The following is a 17,451-nucleotide window of genomic DNA, read 5'->3' as shown; positions in this document are numbered from 1 at the left end:
GTCTCTATTCCAGCCCATTTTGGACACTCAGCACATTTCTCTGCCTTGATGCCACTAATGACTGAAATATCACCACTATCGCACTCAAGCATCACACTTCCCCCGATGACACTAGGGATGTTGCCAAGTTAACTGACTATTATTCTACGACACTGAAATTTCCTTATCAACTATTTGACTGGTCGATTACACGAGGTTTTTCCAAAACAGTTCAATTTAAGCCTAAAATATTCTACAAGGACAAAACATTGGCTTCAATATAATTGAGTGTATTTAATAACTATCTGAATACATCCACTGTTTACCAAGTCATTAGTATAAATACTACTGAGATATATGCACTTAGGCATATTTTAACATCAAGGTATATCCTCAATGATGAATCAAAAACATTTGGACAATAATCAGTCCTACACACCAACAGGCTGTAGTAATATAATGATCAATGTGGTCAACAACCACATTAAAAAATGCAGGCAACTCACTGTATAAAATAAATGAACTTGCTTTATATATCGCTTTATAACCACTGAGGTAGTCCCAAAGCACTTCACAATATCACTTTATTCACACATTCACACACCAATGGGACCGAGCTGCCATCAAGGCACTAATCAACCATTGGCAGCAACTTGGGGTTCAGTGTCTTGCCCAAGGACACTTCAACACATAGGCATGTATTGCACTGGGATCAAACAGAAAACAACCCCTCTACCAACTGAGCCCCAAAATACACATTGTTCAAATAATTCATCAGTCATCTGAATTACTGACAAGCTCTCAATAACAACATGTTCAGCCCTCACTTTTAGCGTCAATTCCAAAAACAGAGAGATGGCGAAAGAGAAAGAAGTGGATATGAACCTATTCCAACTAGTGAAGCTTTGAGTAATCATATACAAACGGAGAGGCCATGTAATCATTAACAGACATGCTCACAGTAGATTGAAAAACACCTCCAATATATTTACTTTAAAAATCTCTCTTTCACACACTTTTTCATATCTTTTCACACACACACCACAGACCATCATAGTCATCAATTAGCAGTTATCGTCCCCCATTGATAAATCTTGTATGTGTTTCCCATCTGTTGCTTTTCAAAGTTATTGGTTATATAATGCTGTTGGTTATTACGTCACTAAAACACAAATTAACACATGTTGAGTGTTTTGGCTACGTATACAGATAAACGCTTACACGTCATCTTCGCCATTGATTAGTCTCTTTTTTTTTAATCAACAAACGCCACTATAAAGCTATTCTACTGGAAGTTTGTTAAAATAGCATTAAAACACAGAAAGGATGTTTTTCATACATGTTGACCATTGGAAAAAAGCTGTATAATTGTTCCTTGAAAACCTGCCATCATGTTTTAAAATGACAAATAGTAATTACATTAATTTTGTACTAATAGTTTTGTAGATGTGACATGTATTAAATTAAAGCTATTAAATGGTATGGTAAAGGGAATAAAAGAATGAGGGAAAAAAAACTAGGTTAAAGAGCTTAAGTCAACAACAAATAACAAGTAAATAACAAAAAAACTGTTCTCATACAAATACATTCAGATATCACATTACATTATTTGGATCAAATTAATAATTGATTATTGCAAATTTGAATTTTAATATGGCAATGAAATATTGTTGTTAAATGCAAAGAGTCAAAGAGAAGCTTTTCCACAACAGTAATTTGTTAAAAATAAGATTTTCCCCAAAAGACTACTTTCATAAAGTGAAGGGGAAAAAAAAGCTTGACTCATCATCTTTAAATTGAACAGCACAAACCAGAAGGGGTCAGTCCTGCTTTAAAAAGCACTAGTTTTAAGGGTCTTGTGATGGCCTTATCTAAAAAAAAATTCCATAACTTTTCAATTTTTATGCCTTACTATAGCCTTACCTCCGATTTGGGGTTTGTCACTTTTTTCTCATTTTCCACTTTTATTTATTTTTTTAATGCTTTCCTGCATTTTCAGCCCAGTTTAAGGGTGCACATCATATTTGCACTAGTTTTGAGGGTCTTGTGAATGGCCTTATCTAAAAAAAAAAAAAAATTCCATAATTTTTCAATTTTTATGCCTTACTATAGCCTTACCTCCAATTTGGGGTGTTTGTCACTTTTTTCTCATTTTCCATTTTTTTTTTTTTAATTTCAAATGCCTTCCTGCATTTTTATCCCAGTTTAAGTGTGCACATCATATTTTCAGCTTTTCTTCCTCTGGCTTAGATAGAATATATCCCACTTTTGCCAAAATAAAAAGGCAAAAATCTACAAATATGAGCTGTATCTTTGGTAAACCAAAATAGTGAAGCTTTGACTTTCTACTCCAGTTAATGTAGGATGATGTATGTATACGGTGAGCACTAACGCAGACGTGTTCATAGATTGGTTGTGCTGTTTGATGAACAGAACCAATGTGCACCAGGCTGTCCCTGGTACTAAGACTTTGAGGAATTCTTGTTATGTTTGCTTCCCATATAAGAGAGGCTTCCACTGTGATTGGTCTGATCTGAGCTGAGAGGGCTTAAGGGGCTACTTGAAAACATCTGATTCCTGCACAACACCAACAGCACAGCACAGCACAGCACAGCACAGCACAGCCCAGTCTGGTAAGTAGCACTATTTTACATTTACACAGAAGGAAACTGGCTGAACAATTGTCCAATTTAAACTTAATCATTTCATTGTATCACAAAAAAACACAGTTATTGTGATATGTTGTTTTTGCATCAAAGATAGATAGACTGCAGATTGATGGACTTATTTAGTGATAGAATGATCAAGGCTCTTCAAGCAACATCATTGATTCGACTGTAATCTGCACATTTTTTTTCTGGTGAAGGGCTGAGGACCCTGTTTGGGATCATGGTGACTGCGACTGCAGCCCTGAAGATGGTCAGCCTGTTTTTTGCAGAGCTCATCAGCAGCATCACAGACTGGTTTCAGACCAAACCAGTATGGGCTGACCTAAAGTTGCTGGAGGACACAGAGCTGAAGACCACAGGGGGAGGTGAGTAAAGAAAGAGAACCCACAAATTCAGATCAACTGATCTGAAGACTTTCTGACCACCTGTCGGATTACCTATAATTATATGAAAATGTACAATTTGTGTTTGACCTGCTGTTACTGAAGAAGGAAATTATATCTGGATGGAAAGAGGAAAACTCAGACAACTGCAATTCCTAAATACAACTAGACTTGAATGTGCTTCTGATAAAAGACCTGAATACCTCACACCTATAGATGTTCCATTTTCAAACTGAGGAATTGGGTTCATCGAGGATTTGTTTTTTTAATCGATACTAATATTAACACTAATACTTTTTTTTTGACATTTTTTATAAATATGAGGTGTCATTATCTGGTCCACATACAGCTCAATTTAGTATTTTTATTACAACTTATAACTAAGACCAACATGGTTCCCTGATATACTGAATATACACTGAAAAGTGTTTTATTTTATCATTATTGTTCTTTCAGTGATTATTAAATAATGAGTCATTCCACAGAGTGAGTTTAAAAACACAGAGGGCTAGCGGTTTGTTTATTTGTGTGGTTTTTTTTTAGTTCATTTAAATGGATTGGTATCAGGTGTAATAATTAGTATATTATAATGTTTGTCTGAGAAAGTGTCTTTCTACATTCCCTTTTTTAAACAGTGGAATATGAAAGAAAGATTGAAACACACTAATCCTATTAAATTAGAAAAAAATACTTTTAGATTTAAAAAAAAACTATAGAATTGTATCATCAAATGTATGAAATGATCAAAACAGTACTTATTTAAACTGTACTAAATTTAAACAATTGCTGTTAACTTCTTCGTTTTTTAAATTGTGTGGTTGCTTTCAGTCCATGAGAAACCAAAGGCTAAATCTCTGTGGGAGAAGACGGGTGCCGTGGTCATGGTTGTACGAAGACCTGGATGATTGCTGTGCAGAGAGGTATGAGGTGTGCCACCATGTGTGCATGAATTAGGACAGCCAGTTTCCATTGATTATGTGTATTTCTATGTATCCTCAATCTGCAGGAGGCTGCTGAGCTGTCCTCTCTCAAGTCCCAGCTACAGGACATTGAAGTCCCACTAATTGTAGTGGTGAAAGAAAACATTGGCAAGGAGCTGGACCTCTTCAAGAAGTACTTCTCTGGGAAAGTCTATGTGGATCATCAGGTTTGATTTAAGCACAGTGCTTCTCTTTAAACATTCAGAATGTCATGGTATTAAAATTAGGGTTTATACATTTAAGCCGATAAGCTACTTTGGTCCTACGCAGAGAAATTTCTACGGCCCCCAAGAGAGGTGGATGTTTTTCTCCATGTTTCTGCGTGTGGGGGTGTGGAGGAACCTCTGGAGGGCCTATCGGAAGGGCTTCAGAGGAAACTGGAGAGGGGAAGGACTTGTGCTAGGTGGGTTATTCGTCATTGGACCTGGAGATCAGGTACGCTACAAAAAACATAGTAATAATTAGGGCTGAACGATTTTGTAAAATAATCTAATGGCGACTGCGATTTAATATGCGATTATTTTTTCAAGGGCCGCTTGTCATGTCTTTTTCAATGAACACAAGCAATAAATCGATCTGTTTCAGAATAAACAATTTCAGATTTATTTAAACTTTAAATAAATATAAAATATACATTTAATAACACAGATTACAACAATAAAGCAAACCCTTCTGTGGCTTTACCTCTTCAACTTATCCAGCTAACTTCACATTTTGTGAAACATGTAAACATGTGGACTGCACTTCCTGAACACTCTCTGAACTCAACAGGACAGTACAAGACAGGACAAAAAATGCGTTTTATGATATCGTGATAATATCGCAAATGCAATTAATCGTTCAGCCCTAGTAAAAATACATCCGTATCATTGCTTGTTTGTTATGGTTTGTGACGGGTGATGTTATTATTCAACCAGGGGATTCTACTGGAGCATCGTGAGAAGGAGTTTGGAGATAAAGTAAATATGCTGGCTGTCTTGAGAGCCGCCCGCCAGATTACAATGGACATGGCGTGGTAGATGCACGTATCCATGAGCATGTTTTGACTGTAAATAAGAGGTTTAGATTAAATATCTGCTCCAGCAAAACTACACTGACCAAATCACTGGTAAGACATAATATGATGTGTTGCTCCATCGCTGTTGCTTGATGCCTGTGTGCGGGGAAGTTTGTGTGTTTTTATGATGATTTGCTTCTAAAATCTGAAGAAAGAGCAAGTCGGATGCTACATGACACACAAAAAGAACCTAACTGAAAAGTGCTGTGATGGATGTAATGCATTTACCTTAGAAAATTAAAATAAAACCAAAACACATCACATCTTACCTGTCAATGTATCTGACTTTACTGGCTGCTTCTCCCTTGAATGTGGTACACATTGTGAAGAAATACCTTCATTGCTTTTCAGTTCACAGTCTCACTCACCAGCCACACAATCTGTCAAATTCGCCTCTGGAAAAAGTAAATGGAGTATAATTCACACACAGATGTTAAAAGTTAATTCTAAAAAGAAAAACAGTTGTATTATTTCACCCCGTCAATGCTCACAATCAAATCAGATATGGAGTAAGGTGTAATGGGTCGATTTTCTCTTAATTTTGAACAACACATCTAAAATGCCTGTTACAAAGTTAATGAGCTGCATGAATGATGCTGCACATGGATCCAAACTATTAAAAATATTTAGGAAAAGAACTAAAAATCATTAGACAATGGAATGTACTGTATCACAGCCAATTTGCTTTTACAAACACGAAAATGTAGATGGAAAAATTATTGAGAACCTCTACCCCAGCCCATATGGTATTTATTTATCTTTAAAAAAAAATTATATGAGGAAGAAAACGTGATAAACATGATAGGTATGGCTACAGAAACCCTCAGTAAATATTTAAATTTAGGTATAATTAGACTTATATGTAGACTTTAAAAGCAGTCAAAAGGTCAGCACATTTTTAACTTGTTTCTGCAAAGTGAGTTGAATTAAAGCCCCTAAATGAACTGTGTGCTATACAATTATTGTATAATCTCTAATATGTAGTATTATGACAAGTAGCCTCAGGCTAACGTTAGCTTGAAGGCCTTCATAATGATAACGTTGGCTTTCTCGCATTAAAGTAAACTCAATATCTCAACAAAATGTCTTCTCTGTGTGCAGTAAAATCCTAAATTGTTTAAATTCCACAACAAACCAATTAAGAACACTCACTTTAGTGTAGTTCAGGAATCAAACCCTCTTTTATCCACGCCAGACACTTCATTGCAATGTTAAAGTTTCTCATTTACTCATCAATCACATAAGCGCGCAATAGGAGTCACCTGTCAATCACTTGAAGTGTCCAATGAGATAACGCACGCCATCGGTATCCATGGAAACACCCGGAAATACCGCCCATCTTGGCTTTAATAAATCTATTGAGATGTGCGCCTGCGCAGGACCGTGTTGACAGACGACCGGCTGAAGAGGTGACACTGTGGAGCTTCTGTGATCATTCAGGTGAATGTATTTAATAATTATATGAATTCATTACACTTATACACGTGCGTGAGTGAAACATGTACAACATCAGCAGTAGGTCTCCATGTGTGGGCTAGCATAGATAGCATTTAGCTCGTTCTTGCTAAGCTATAAGCTTACGTACTAATCACCGTGTCACTTTCACATTTCGGTGTTTAATGATAAACACTAAAAACAAAGTATCTCTAAACTTCTACTGCGTTTACCTCTTTAAGCCCTTTGCGTATAACGTACATTTCACTCCATCTTCAGGGATGCCTGCTTTTGTATATTATGTGGTTATACAACAATAATAGGTTATTATCTTCATAAATGGCTTCGTGACGTGGCTGTAACTGCTTTTTTACATTAACATTGAAGAACAGTCATGTGGAGACAGGGCCATTGATACAGAGCAATAAAGGGGAGAGATTTTTGGGGCCCATCCATATAGTCATATATATATCTGAATAATATCCACTGTTATCCAGGAAGTTTATTATTTGCGCCAAAGTATATAGTCATCTTAAAGATGTAAATCCTTATTTTAATCAGAAAAAATGGTGGAAACGGTGGTAAAATGGGATTTTAAAAACCACAGAAATTGGTTAAATGTTGCAAATTGTGGGTAATGGAATTTTAAAATGTAGGGTAAATTAGTTTAAATCAGCAAATAATGGTCATTAGGTTGGAAAAGTGGTGGAAAGGATTTATAGTTGCTGAAAATGTCTTGAAAGTGGAAATAATGTGCAGAAAAGGTATTGAAATTTGATGGCAAAGTGGCAGAAATGGGAGTAATGTAGCAAAAATACATTAAAAGGAGCAAAAATATGGCAAGAAAATGTGATCAAAATAGGTTAAAATATGGCAAGTTTGGTGTAGTTGCAGAAAAAGGGTAAAAGAGCTCTAATTGTTAAAAAAATTCTAGTTTCTTGGAAGCATCTGGCGACCCCAAGGTTGAGAACCTCTGCTCTAGAGTGACAAAGCAGTACAAGGTTAAAATGCTTGTCTGTTTCAACCACATGTAGTACATGAAGTGTTTTAATTGCCAAAAATTTCATAGTTGCATACAGTAACGTTCATGTTTGTGTCCTTGTGTGTTGCAGTGTCATCCTCAGGGTCTGCAGTGGAGGGGGAACTGCTAGGGATGGGTCTGTGGTCTCTGGGTCTGGGTGCTGTGGGCGCGGCCCTTGCTGGTATTTTCCTGGCTAACACAGACCTGTGTTTGCCTAAAGGTGCCAACGTTTCCCTGGACTACCTTGAAGATGCAGACTTGCGCTCCACCACTGATGGTACTTCTACATAATGTCTGTGAATATGAGCTGAATGCCAGCAGGAGCTAAAACCATGAAGTTATGTCATCACAGAGGTGTTTTACAGCATGTTTACATTCATTGTATGCAGTGAATGAGGCTTTGTGTAGCAGTATAGAAGAAACGCCTCTTTAAAAGCTGCTGGTGTTACAGATTAGTTTCTCTTGAAACACTGGAATGTGACCATGAATGTTGTAGTCTTTCCACCAGGCCAAATCTTTTATCCTCAAGTTTAGTCGTGAATTATCACTATCGTGTCGCATTTTATGCAACTGATGATTTTTGTTTGGGCCGCAGCCGACAAGGTCATCAAAGCAAAGAGCCTGTGGGAGAAGAACGGGGCCGTGGTCATGGCTGTGCGGCGCCCAGGATGATTTTTGTGCAGAGAGGTGATTTAGAAAGTTTGTGATTATTCGACATGGGTTGAAGGCGACATTAGTTCTGACTTTGTCCTGTTACAGGAGGCCTCTGAGCTGTCCTCTCTGAAGCCCCAGCTGGAAGCGCTCGGGGTCCCTTTGGTCGCTGTGGTCAAAGAAAACATTGGCACAGAAATCCAGGACTTCAGGCCACACTTTGCTGGGGACATCTTTCTAGATGAAAAGGTTGGAATCCCTCAGTCTAATGGGTGTTGGAAAAACCCTGCTTCAACTCAATCTTATAAATCTTAATTAGACTTAGACTTCTATTATAGTCGTTCAAACTTTAACTTTACAGTACAGATAAGAACATTGGCATTGGCTCGTACAGCAGGATAAACAGCAGCAAGTATATAAATAAGGCAAGTAGTATTAAAAAAAAAAGAAAGAGATACAGTACAGATATAAATAGATAAGTGATCAGTTATCAGTAAAACAGGATTTAAAAAAAACAACAGCAAGTATTCCCGTAAGGTAAGTAGTATTAAAAAAAGACAAGTTATTAATTATAATTACAGAACTCTTCCCCAGCAGTATGTACTGACATAAAAAAATCTTATTTGGTTAGGTACACTTTTAAATATTGCATTGCAGCAATTTCAATTCAGTAAATTCAGTGTTTTTCAACCATGGGGTCGCCTTGAGTGTAAATAGGGTCATTTTTTAATTTAAAACACAATCGTCAAATATGATGAAAAACTTCTATTTAAAAAAAAAAAAATGTCTTTGGGGTCACCAGAAATTCTTGCTATTGAAATGGGGTCACAATCCAAACAAGGTTGGGAACCTCTGAGTTAATTGGATTTGAAGATGTTTCTTTAGAAAAGACACAAATGTAAACAAAAATCTGAAAAAGCTCTGATTTTAAACCAAACCCCATCTTCCAACTCAGGGGTGTCAAACTCATTTTAGTTCAGGGGCCAAAAATGGAGCAGTTTGATCTCAAGTGAGCCATAGATTATATGCAGGAAAACGAGTAAAATGAGTGCCATAGTTTGCACTTCTACGTATACATAAAATACAATATGGAAGAAACTGACCGTGTCCAAGCAATAAGTGATGGATATCATTCCCAACAGGACCTTCACTAAATTCCCTAGATTTTTTTCTATTCAATTAAGGGAAATATGTTGTAATTTGAGGAAAATTGAAGTTTTTTTTCCAAAGAATTTTGAGTTTTTTCAACAGTTTAACACTTAGAATGACAACAACCAGAAGCACCAGGAGTTTCATTTACACAATTATCAATGTGCTTATTGATGGTCATGATGAGACTAACTAAACTCTCTCCTTTTTTTTTTTTCCAGAAACAATTTTATGGTCCACTGCAGAGGAAGATGGGTGGTCTGGCCTTCATTCGTTTAGGTGTGTGGCAAAACTTCATCCGTGCCTGGAGGACTGGTTACCAAGGAAACATGAATGGAGAGGGCTTTGTTTTGGGCGGAGTTTTTGTCATCGGAGCAGGAGAGCAGGTAACCAGTCGTTGGCACACAGACTAGTGTGTGCACAAGTACATCATTGTTCTAACGCCATTGTTTGTCTGCAGGGAATTCTACTGGAACACAAAGAGAGAGAGTTTGGCAACAAGGTGGAGCTGTCTGACGTTATGGAGGCAGCTGAAAAAATAGTACCAGTGAAACAATAACTACTTCAAAAGCAGGGAGATAGTTTTAGAGAAACTAAAGTTTACCATGTCACACTGAGGTGAAAATAAGTCCGTCCATCAATAGGATACTAATTTTACAATCACAAAATACCTCTGTTTTTGACACATTGACCTGCTCACGGGCATTTAAACAGAGCTGTGAAATACAGGACAGTGCTAGTGTAAGTCCAGCATTAGTCGATTCATTTTCCTACCTCCAAGACTTTTAAAACATCTTTCAAACGGGAGCGTCTTCATTCAGGTAGTTGATAACTTTAAGGTCAGTAATGCACAATTATGTGTAAAAGCCCTTTCACTTGTGGTCAAGCTCCACTATGGTCCTCCTCTGACTGATGGGGAAAGTATAGTGTGTGATAATGACGACTTGGCTCTAAACTCAACACAGAGAGGAGCAGGTTTGATGCCTAAACGCACTCTGAGGCTCAGCTGTCTGACAGAAAAGGAGAACCATTGGTGGTGTTTGGAGCAGGTGTTGGTAGCAATGACGGCGTGAAACCTATGTTTAGATTTTGTGCATATGACTAAATAAAGACCTCGTGAATAGATTTTCACTCAATTTTGTCTTGTTTTTCTTTTCGAGCCTTACAAATTGTCTCTGCACCCTCTTTCTCACCAGTATCACCGTGACTGGTATTTTTAGGATGTAAGTAAGGGTACACACAGGACTTCAATGGTCAGTTATATAAAGCTACCAAATTTAATCAGATAAAATCCCTAAAAAACCATACCAAAACCAAATAATCATAATAAACGCCGTCTCCATGGCTACACGTCCCACTATGCAGTGCATGAAAATCTAAACTAATGGAGTGTTTACTTTGGAGATAAAGAAACTTTCAAGCATTAATTCATTTCAATCTTTTTGGAGTAAATGTTTCATTCATTGATCTATGAGGTGTACATTATATCAATTATATCTAATAAAAAATCAAATCAAATCAGGTGTTGCAGCCTTAACAACCAAGAAAGAAAAAAAAACTCAGTGTTTTTTAGCTGCAGTATTATTACATTGGTCTTAAATTGTACAGTCAACAATTTTATTACTAACAATTAGGCCAACAATCCTGGATCAAAAATCTGCTTAAAAGTATTACAAAGGTTAGAGCAGGGGTGTCAAACTCATTTTAGTTCAGGGGCCAATTACAGACCAGTTTGAGCTCAAATGAGCCACAGATTTTGACTGGCAAAAAAGCAATTTCAACCATATTTTGCGCTAGTTAGCACTTCCAGGTATAAATTACATATAAACTACAATATAAGAGGCTGACAATATCAAACCTGTTAAATTTAACTTAAATTTCCTTGATATTATGAACAATTGTTACTTTAGTTAGTAAAAATAATTTGAAGAAAGTTGTAGGATTTTGATTTTTTTTTTGTTTTTTCATCAATTTGAGACAAAAAAAAAAAAGTATGCCATCATCTGATAAGCATGAGAAATTTGTATCCATGTGTATTTGGAGGGGTTGAGATATGAATTATTCAGTCATTTAATTGCTCATTTTAGGTCTTTCATTTGCTGATGAAACACGTTACTAGTGCTGCATGTGTGTAAATTAACTATATACAAACTGCAAACAGTTTTTTATTTATTAAATAAATGAACCAGACAGGATTGCATATTCAATGAGACAGTTTTATTCTATTGCTCAGAGTCAAGTCTTCAACATTCAGAAAAAACAACTGAGGGGAGAGAACCAATGAGCAACCATTACTGACAGTTCTACACACATGGAGCGGAATATGTGACACAGGATTGTCTATAATACATTGGTGCCTTTCATACACAAAGTTGTGACTAAAACAAGGTGCAAAAGGTTCCAACAGACATGACGGAAGTTTAAATAGTCCAATCTAGCCTCACTGATGACGCTCTGACGGCTCCATGATTGCTAAGAATATCTACGTAAGAAATTAAAATGTGAAACAAAAGCTAAAACTTTCTTCCCCTCATTCCTGTAACAAATGTTCATACTTGTCTTATCTTTGGATATATCAATAAAGATAGAAGTTGACAAACTATAAATTCTTCAGTTTTTGTTCGTAATAGTTCCAGCACTTTAACTCTAAGTGTGGATGATGACACGTTTCACATGTAATAAAAAGCACAGTGGTCCCATGACCCCAGTGAATAAAATACACTTCAAAAAAGCTTTGTTTAAATAGAAACTAAAGTCCTAAAGCAGCGCAGCAGAGGTTAAATAGTGCAGTTTGACCCTCGGCAGGAAAAGTAAAGCCCAACACAACAAACGTCGACTATAGCAGAACGCAGGCTGATGTTCTATCTTCACACCATGCTGACCAACAACGACCTGTAGTGTGAGCGATCGTGTGTCAGCGTTCAGTCAAACATGAGGCGTAAACAAACTTCTGCTATGTCTGCAACAATCAGGCAGTTACTACAATCTCTTTAATTCCATTGATATATTTTCATTTACTTGACCATTCATTCAAACATAAAGCTAGATTAGAATACACTGAACAAAATGGCAAAAACTCTCTCTTAAACAACCTTTAATCCCTTTAATACTGAGTTGTTAGGCTTTAAAAATGTAATAACATGACCATTATTAGATCAAATCAACTCATTTTTAAACACCTGATCTCACCTCAGAGTTTGTTTTATTAAAGTAGGGGTGTTCCCGATACAACTTTTCCACTCCGATACGATACCGATATTGCGCCTTGCGTAATGGGCTGATACCAATATCAATCCGAAACGATATCTGCCCGAATCATACATACTTTTATTACTTATTTTGTAGTGTGGAATGTTAGAAAAGGCTTGATCAAGTGATGTTTCTCAAACAGAGAACAATAGTCAGCAACAGTAGGTATGAGAAAAACATAATATCTACAGTATTCTACAATTGAATAATATAATATATATCGGAGATTTCAGATGCAGTCCGATGAAATCCGATATTCGTTTTCTGGCTGATATCGGACCAATATCAATATCGGATTGGGACACCTCTAATCAGAAGGCACATCCAAGCAAACCTCTGAATATCCACAAGCCCTAAAGAAAAGCAGAATCCAAACTATTGAATAGTGCCAGGTTTTTCAACCTTGGGGTCGCCTGAAATTTCTATTAATTAAAAAAAATTATAATACAAATTTTAAACTTACTGTCTTTTTCAAAATAAGAGTTCAAATAAAATGCAGTAAAAAAAAAAAATCTGAGCTAACAACTTGTCTCTAATCCTGGTTGATCTGCATTCGTGATAGAGTATAACAAACTAATGAATTAAAAACTAATTCTAGAAAGAAAAAAAAGTATTTGGTCGAAATAAATTATTTAAATCAAAATAGGTCCAAAAAGGTTGGACACCACTGGAATAGTGTGACTTTAAAACATATCCACTGGTGGATATTCACACACATTTCACCAAATGAAAAGAGCTGTGGTTATAACCAATTTAAAAAGATACTAATTTTCAATTTATGTTATACTGTTCCAATGATATAATAAATGAAGTTAGAGTGTGTGTTTTGATATGCATCCCAATCATGGCCATATAAGCTGGAATTTAGGGTGAATCAATGTTAAAAATTTCCCTTCAGGACCCACAGTTTACATTTTTGTTCAGTGTATAAATGAAAATATTACACCACCAGTACACAATATATCACTATATACAAACACTGATTCATGTTATTTAACAAACTTCGGCGGCAGCAGATCTCACTGCAGCCCAGCTGTTTTCAGTGCAGATGTGGGGGTCATCTGCTGGGTTGATCAATCGAGGTGCTACAATATAATATAAACCCATTTGCATGTGCTTTACGATAATATAGATAATATATTGTGTATATATAAATATATGAGAAAATAAACCTTGTTTTTTACAAAGTCCAGGCAAACAACAGCACGTTATATTAAATGTTTGCAGAGAACAATGCTGTGTGTAAGTCCTTAATAAAAACAACACAAACTATCCACTTCAAGCCAAGCCACGACAAACATTGCGCACACAATGTTGCACCTTGACCCACAAGCACATGTACTACTTAATTAGAACAGGGCAAAAGCAGATCAGGCAGCACTTAGCACTTTGTTAAAACTCTGTTCATAAAGAACGGTAAGAGTATTTCTTCTGTCTGCAGTTAAAAACCTGAAGTTATGCAAACATTCAATCAGAGCCACAATCTGGACGCAGCAAACACTCCTGCATCAGGGAAATCAAAAACTACAATACGCAACACAAAAAAAACTAAAACACCACCACTCCACACACAAAACCATTCCATTCAAACGTCCCACAACAACAATACTCCATAGTGTCGATTAATTTATGTGCTTTAAAAAGGTTTTGCCCTAGTAACTGGTTTAGCAACAAAAGGACTGGGTTTCAGTACATCAGTGGGCCACAATGTACTCAACATAACAGGAAACAGACAGTAATGAGAATTGGAGTGTTTACAGCTATTGGCCAAGAGATTTATGAGTAAAAATTAAGTCGAACTTTATCAGTTTTTTTTTTATCTCTGATTAGTAACAGTTGTAAAGGCAGGAATATATCCCTACATTCAGGAGCATTTACAAGCACAAGCCTTAGTATTAAACTGGACACACAAACAATCCATTGAAAGTAAACTGCGTCATGATTTCAGTTTTTTTTTTAAGGGGGGGGGGTCAGTTTTTCAGTCATTGTTTTTAACATCTCTCCAATTCATATCTCAGCAGCTGTGTTGTTTGTTGATTTTATTTTTTTTAAAAATAAAAAGAAAAAACATGCATAATTATCTCTCTGTTTTCTCCTAAGTGTGCCCACAAACCATGGATGTGTGTGTGTTTTGTTTTGCCTCCTACAGGCCCTTGTTGAAATAGACGGTAGTGGTGTCTGGGCTGCTCTGCCGTATTCTCTCCTGAAGATCAGCCTCCAGACCACTCAAGCTCATGGAGCTGCAGAAAGATGGTCATCCAATGAATGATTATTACCACACTGTATTAGAGCTGATTATTACTGATGTGTGAGTGTCGAAGTGGCTCATGTACCTTTTCTGAGGGAAGAGGGCGCAGCACAAGGAAGTAGCAAACACCAGACTGAACAGAAACACATGTTTTTAGATGTGTTCATTGAGAAAAAAAATGGATATATTTAACAATGAAGGATAAATATTATTTTAAGTGAATTCTGCGTACCACAGACCAACGAGGCCAACCTGGCCGGAGCGTTTCGATCGGGAACCGCTACAGGAATACAGAAAGATCATAGATTGGTATTTCTGACAGTCTATTAGAGATGATATGTAACACGTTTGTTATATAGATATATATATATTTAAAACCTGAAATGTAATAACTAGTCAATGATGCAACAAAAGTGCTGAGCCCAAAATGTTAATTAAAAAAACCCCAAAATGTTTACATCTGGTCATAATGTAACACGATGCTGAGCCCAAAACATAAAACTTGTGTAATAACTTTCATTATTACATTATGGGTAGGCAAAACATTTTTATTCTATCGTGTAATAATTTTAATGATTATTATTTTTTTTCAGTGAACAATGATTCATGGATTATAAACTGCTTATTGCTGTAATGTAGAATAGAGTACAATGTATATAAAACAGATGCTGTGCATAAATGTGTTGTGTGTGTCTTTGCTGTGGTCAACCAAGGAAATGGTTGGTCGACCAAGACTATAGCACATGTAGTGATTACATGTAGCGACCTAAAAAAATAAATAAGAAAAACGAGAATAAATGAAGCAGGTGCAGAGGAGGATGAGGAGAAAGAAAAAGAGAGATAAATTTTTGTTGGTGCTGATTTGCTTTTAAACACAGACCATTTATGATATGAACCTTATTCAAGCTTTGACCAGAACACAACAAGCAAAAGTGAAACCTACAGTCCGACCGACATTATCTATTATATCCGTGTCCGAACTGAAACCGTTGTTTTAGTGATAAGCCTGCTTTTATTGATAACAATGTCAACATCTGATCCGCGCACAAGGAAACAATGAACGTCAAACATCGTATCAAATAAAGGATAATCCATGTTCTTGTGCAGAAGGAGACTGATTCAATAGTGGCTTGCTTTGTGGCTTCAAGACTGTCTTAATTTGTTCCCTATCTGTTCTGAGGACAAGCGCACTGTGCAGTGACAGTGAAGCACAACCCACTGTTTTTCTTTCTTTTTTTTGCAGCCAGCACTCACTAACCACAGCTGTTGCTGGACAGAGATCATGTTTAGGCCAAAATAATATATTATTTGTACTTTTAATCCTTATCACCTATATGTGTGCATTGCATTTTTTTTAAACAGTATTGAAACTGATACTATTGCTGGTCGACCAATGAAAATCTAGTTGCCGACGGCGACATCCACCAAATGGACCAAAGTCGGCACCCTAGTGTTTATACTGTATATATGTTATGTTTATATATTAGGGATCACCGATATATGGGTTTTTTTTAGGGCCGATGCACTTACCATTTTTTTTCCATCAGCCTGAGCCGATGACCGATACAGATTTTCTTGAGCGATACTACTTTTGCTCCCTCAATTTACATCACAAAAATTACACTATGATAATGATAAATGGTACAAGTCTCATTTTAAAAAAAGGAACATTTAATGAATTTAACAAAGGTGAGGTAGAACGACACAAAGTAAAAAATATTTAACAAATAATCAAAACAGGGGATGTAGAACAAGAACAAGTAAAAAATAGAGTGAGACATCTCATGAAATATGAAAGACAACTGTTTGTCCTTGTCCTGAAAACAGCTTTGACAAAAGTTGGTCTGACTGAAGATACATTTTATTAACAGGATTATTAGTATAGATAATATAATTATAGTATTAAACACAAAAAGAAACCATGAATAGTCCGTTCCAACACAACCCCAGAACATAAAATAGCAGAGGAAAATAATGGATGTCAGATACGCAATAAGCAACAAACTGATCAAGTTTCTGTTCTAAATTACATCAACATAAACCAGAATAAATATTCAAACAAGTAGTAAATTGCTTCTCAAAGTTAAAAAACTTGTCAGTGCAGCGCTGAGAGAAGCAGAGAGAGAGGGAAACAAACACACACACACACATATATATATATATATATAACATGTTCATGTTTTGGGCTCAGCATCTCGTTACATTATTGACCAGTTATTACATTTTGGGTTTTATTATATATATATTTTACAACATTGTTATATATCTGGCTCTAACAAAACTGCCCACTGACAAACACGAAGCTTATGTGTGACAACTTAGTAACCAGAATGATTCTAACTGTCTAAAACAACAGAAGCCCACACCCAACACACCCATTCACGTCACACACACAAAATGTTGTCTGCTTACCTTCATGAACGCTCTTTTCTCCAGAGCGTTCATTATAACTGGAGGGAAAGCTGTGGATTTTAAACAAGCACACAGATAACAGGAGTGAGGCTTTAATAATAAAAAAGCAACAACAAAACTTAAGATTGTCCACTTCAGACACCGTCAGTAGGAGAATAATCTCAGAGGAAGTCAGGTGAATACTACACATGGATACACAAAAGGTTTATTGGTTTTAAA

General features: G+C 36.3%; 1 protein-coding gene and 1 pseudogene across 1 annotated transcript; both read left to right on the top strand.

Annotated features, from left to right (window-relative positions):
* Positions 1–2,526: 2,526 nt before the first annotated feature.
* On the top strand, positions 2,527–5,311 carry LOC114476367 (peroxiredoxin-like 2A; annotated as a pseudogene).
* A 1,095-nt stretch (positions 5,312–6,406) lies between these two features.
* Positions 6,407–10,459, top strand: LOC114476369 (peroxiredoxin-like 2A). The gene is made up of 6 exons (XM_028467796.1): positions 6,407–6,508; positions 7,615–7,800; positions 8,119–8,210; positions 8,283–8,423; positions 9,545–9,709; positions 9,784–10,459. The coding sequence occupies exons 2-6, from the start codon at positions 7,656–7,658 to the stop codon at positions 9,880–9,882; spliced, it is 642 nt and encodes a 213-aa protein (XP_028323597.1). The 5' UTR covers positions 6,407–6,508; positions 7,615–7,655; the 3' UTR covers positions 9,883–10,459.
* Positions 10,460–17,451: the final 6,992 nt, after the last annotated feature.

This window comes from Gouania willdenowi, chromosome 15 (assembly GCF_900634775.1).
Source record: "Gouania willdenowi chromosome 15, fGouWil2.1, whole genome shotgun sequence".
NCBI classification, from domain to species: Eukaryota; Metazoa; Chordata; class Actinopteri; order Blenniiformes; family Gobiesocidae; genus Gouania; species Gouania willdenowi.
Note: the sequence above shows the minus strand (reverse complement) of the source record. Positions and strands in the feature narration are given on the sequence as shown.